Source organism: Chrysoperla carnea, chromosome 5 (genome assembly GCF_905475395.1).
Source record: "Chrysoperla carnea chromosome 5, inChrCarn1.1, whole genome shotgun sequence".
NCBI classification, from domain to species: Eukaryota; Metazoa; Arthropoda; class Insecta; order Neuroptera; family Chrysopidae; genus Chrysoperla; species Chrysoperla carnea.
The window spans coordinates 65,611,520-65,615,854 of NC_058341.1; the positions used below are offsets into that span (position 1 = coordinate 65,611,520).

A 4,335-nucleotide genomic window follows, 5' to 3' on the forward strand; every position below is an offset into this window, starting at 1 on the left:
ATGATCTCGTATATTACATCAATAATAATTATGTTTCTTGTAAAATTATTCTTGTTGATGAATGTTTTTTTACATACATAATATAGTTTAGTACAGGAGAATAGACTATATAGTCTCCATGGTTTCTATCTATATTGTTAGGCCCTGGACAGCGTTATCCTTAAAAACGTGGTTCTATATTATCACACTAAATCATTCATATTAAGTAATCATTTTTATTAATAACCTAATTTTAAATATTGTAATATCGTAATAATTGAATTGAGGTCTAATTTATATTAGCAGAATGGTTCTAATTATATTTACTTGTCAGCAAAATTAACATTTAATATTTTAATTTATACGTCAAAATATTTAATATTTTGACCTACAAATTTTGTATTTAAAGACATTGGAAATTAATTAGAATCATACAGTGATTATTAGATCACTTGTGTGATATGTATGAGCGCAGGTGGCACATTTGTGCCACCGATGATGATATTTCCGCGAAAACGGGATAATCCACTACTGATGAAAGGTGCTCCACCTGGTGCCATTCACGCTTGTCATCCCTCAGGATGGATACAACTTGAACTATTTACTCAATGGTTCGAGCACTTTTTACAGCATGTGAAACCAACTGCTACATCGCCAGTTCTCCTGATTTTAGACGGGCATGCCAGTCACACCCGAAATATCAAAGTAGTGGATTTAGCCAGAGAAAACCACGTTCGCTTGCTGAGTCTACCCCCTCACTCAAGTCACAAAATGCAGCCACTTGATAAAACATTTATGGGTCCATTAAAAAAGTATTTGACTGAAGAAATTCGTAAAAGACTACGAATGCAAGCTCGAGCAATAACACATTACGACATCGCAGAATTATTTGGTCAAGCCTACATAAGAGCTCAGCGTGCAGAATTGGCCATTAACGGCTTCCGTGCAACTGGAATATATCCCGTGAACAGGAATGTATTTCAAGATCATGACTTCATTGACGAAGACCTTCCAGAGGTAGAAGAAACTTTTGATGATCCAGTGCGCGATTTAATGACACCAGTCAATGATGATTCCGATAACTGTTTGCCTGAGCCAAGAACTGTTGTAACTCCGAGTCCTCAATCTGTGAATGTACCGCCATCACCCCAGAGTGTTGATGGACATCACCAAGCTAACCCGCAAACCGAAATGCCGACGACGACCATCGATGATGCTATAGCTGGTCCCTCAACATCATCTAGAACATTTTTGTCGCCAAAAGTGTTGCAGCCTATACCGCGTTTGAAGAAGACAGTCAGCAATAGAGGAAGAAAAACCACCAGGCCTACGATTTTGACATCTTCACCTTATAAACAAGATTTAGAAACGTCGATACAAAGGAGCACAAAAAAGAAACAAAAGAAAACGCCAAAGAAAACAGCACAAAAGAAAAGAAAAATCGCAAAAGATAAAAAATCATCGTCTGAAAGTTCTGATAAGAGTGATTTTTCAGTCAATGATAGTACCGATGAAAGTCCAGATCGTTCCCAAAATCAAAATGGTAGATGTTTGTATTGTAATGGGCTTTTTTCAGAAGATGTTCATGGAGAGAAATGGATCCAATGTGCATCTTGTAGGGAATGGGCTCATGAAGATTGTGCTGGCGTAGAAGATATGGTTGATTTCTTCGTGTGCGAATTGTGTACCAATGACTAGTTTAACCCTAATAGTTTACTGATTCAGTTTTAGGTGACAGGGCTAGTTTCTTTGATTAATTTTGAACCCAATTAACTGTGGTCCATATTTGAAACCATGTGGTCCATATTTTGTACACTATTTGCAAATTTCCATTTATGATAAATTTTAGAAAATGTTGATTATTTCTAAGATGTCAAGGTTTCTTCAGAATTTTATTAATCGTTTTTGATACCAACTAATTATCGAACTGTTCAAAATATATAAGGCTGATTAAACTTTAAAACACTGAGTTTTATTTGACAAAACCCTTATGGTGGTTCATAATTGCCGCACTTACTCTACAACTTGAACGTCAACTTGATTATACAGTGATTATACATACAACTTAGAGTTTAAACGTTAATAACATCGATACAAATTATAAATACTTAGTAACAACATACTGTGATCAATAAAGTGATATTAAATAAATTACAAAAAGTCATTTTCATTCTACAAAGGATTCATAAGGTCTCTCCTTTCTAAATACAAAGACCTTTGGTGGCAGCATCACTCTCTGGACCAACCCAGGTACACAACAATATATTTATTACTTTTCTCTAGTTCAGGTAGGGTAGTCTTTGGGCATTTTAGAAGGTACAAGCTATTCTGCCCCATCAGTTTGCTTCACCTTTAAGTGTCGAATGTTTCGTCATTTCGTTTTCTATTTTGGATAGAAGTGTTGCATCTTTATATTTTTGAATATTATCAACTCATATGGTTTTTTTTTTGTACTGTGTCGTATTGACAATTAATTCAGTGTGTTGTAGTTTGTGGTGAAACATTTATATATTTGTATCAAATTTTACTATTTTCTTATTGTAATTGCAAAATGAAGTGTTTTATTTGCGATACATCTACTAAGGAGAAGATTACTCTGTTCTCCTCGAAAGAAGAATCTTTCAAAAAATGTCAAAGTGTGCTACGCTTCAGACGAATGAAGAACTTAAAATATGCGGATTTAAGTTTAAATTTGAATGATTTGAATAACAACGGCTATCATCTCTCGTGCTACAGGAAATTTACGCCTATACCAGTGAATTATAGAGAAGAATACGCCTTGTGAATACAAGCTGTAAGTAGAAAATATTTTTTATAGTTCAATTGATGTTCAATGTTCAATAATAGTGCATGTATAACTGAATTAACATTTTTTTAAATGAATTCTTGTCAACAACTAATGTATTTTAGAGAGTTTATTATATCTGAATTTTAAAAAAAAAGCTAGCATCGCGATTCTTACTCAGGTAACTGAATTCTCAAAATTGCTCCTGTAGAGAATTTTCAAGTCAGGCAGAATACGACATTCCTTTGTACCTTTACTTAACAATAGGGCTAAGAGGGTCGTCTCGACCGGGCCGTGACGTGCAACATACCTGGAAAGAGTCCTTTCTTACGGTACCTATAAAAACAATTGTTTAAAAGAAGCATGAGGACTAACTCTGAAATCTAAAAGTGACTATTTACCTTCAGTTTCCGCATATTTAAAGCAACGAAAATTTGTATTATATAAAATGTAGTTTCTAAACTTGTTTCCCAGGATCAAATACTATTTTTGAAAAAATTTATCTTACAATAATTATTAAACAGTTTATTTTTAAAAGAAATATCAATTTTTCGAAAAAAAATTATTTAAAACTCTTTACATGTACAGCTAGAAATTTTTCGTATAACAATCATTCTTGCAAGAATAATAAATTCAACCAAAAAATGAATACGAATATTAAAAGATATTGAAATAAAAAAGATTGTAGAAACAAAAGAAAACCAGAACACTTCATAGAATGATTATATTCAGCATACTATATAAAATACGCATTTTTTCATACATTACAGAGTGAAAATCTTGCTCCGGTAACTGATATTGCTGAAGATATTGCAGGTGATAACGACGGCGACTCTTCTAATTTGGAACGAGAAGGGGTTCGTGATAAGGTTAGAAAATTTTTTATAGACGTTTCACATATAATGACGCGATTGAAATAATTTCAATAATTATTCTCTCTGATTTTAATACTCTCTACATCATAAAAAAACGTAATTTCATATAAAAACATATAATTCTATATGATTATTTATAGAATCAACCGAGTACTTCACATGATGATCCTCCAGCAGAACCAATGGAAGTTTCAGATGATCAAGAGGAAAACAATATAATTGAACAGAGCAGTGATAATACAATAAAGAAAATTTGTATTTTTTGCGGATGCTGGGAGAAGAGAAAAAAGAAACGTCGGGAATACCCAGTTAAAGATAACAACAATTTGGTCCAAAAAATCAGAGATATGTTGCTTGTCCTAAATGATGAAAATATTGAGCAGAGAATATGTGAATCATCATGTATCTACTATCACAGTGCATGTAGACATAGTTTCGAAATGAAATGAAGAGTACAGGTGCAAAACTAGGAATGTCACCAAAAATCCAAAAGTTCTTTTATGGTGGCAACATTCTCGTTTTCCCGCGTATTTTTGAATAGCACTTTACAAAAAGTGTAAAAACTAACATTGTCAGATGTATTAATAAGAATTCTAAACTGCGTACAGGAACATAACGTGGAAGGTCCACAGTGTAACGGAACGTAACAAGGAATGTCCAACTGTCAAAATGTTTTATGTCAACTTTGAGGTTATC

At 33.3% G+C, this 4,335-nt stretch overlaps 1 protein-coding gene across 1 annotated transcript; it reads left to right on the forward strand.

Annotated features, from left to right (window-relative positions):
* The first annotated feature begins 444 nt into the window (after nucleotides 1–444).
* On the forward strand, nucleotides 445–4,088 carry LOC123301313. The gene is made up of 3 exons (XM_044884049.1): nucleotides 445–1,638; nucleotides 3,535–3,633; nucleotides 3,780–4,088. Exons 1-3 carry the CDS (start codon nucleotides 445–447, stop codon nucleotides 4,086–4,088), a joined length of 1,602 nt encoding a protein of 533 aa, XP_044739984.1.
* The last annotated feature ends 247 nt before the right edge of the window (nucleotides 4,089–4,335 follow it).

Excerpts from the sequence above, each read along its gene's own strand:
- LOC123301313 (XM_044884049.1), top strand. The coding sequence starts at position 445 with ATGAGCGCAGGTGGCACATTTGTGCCACCGATGATGATATTTCCGCGA. Across the intron at positions 1,639-3,534 it reads GTGCTGGCGTAGAAGATATG|AGTGAAAATCTTGCTCCGGT; the intron begins GTTGATTTCTTC and ends CATACATTACAG. Across the intron at positions 3,634-3,779 it reads GAGAAGGGGTTCGTGATAAG|AATCAACCGAGTACTTCACA; the intron begins GTTAGAAAATTT and ends GATTATTTATAG.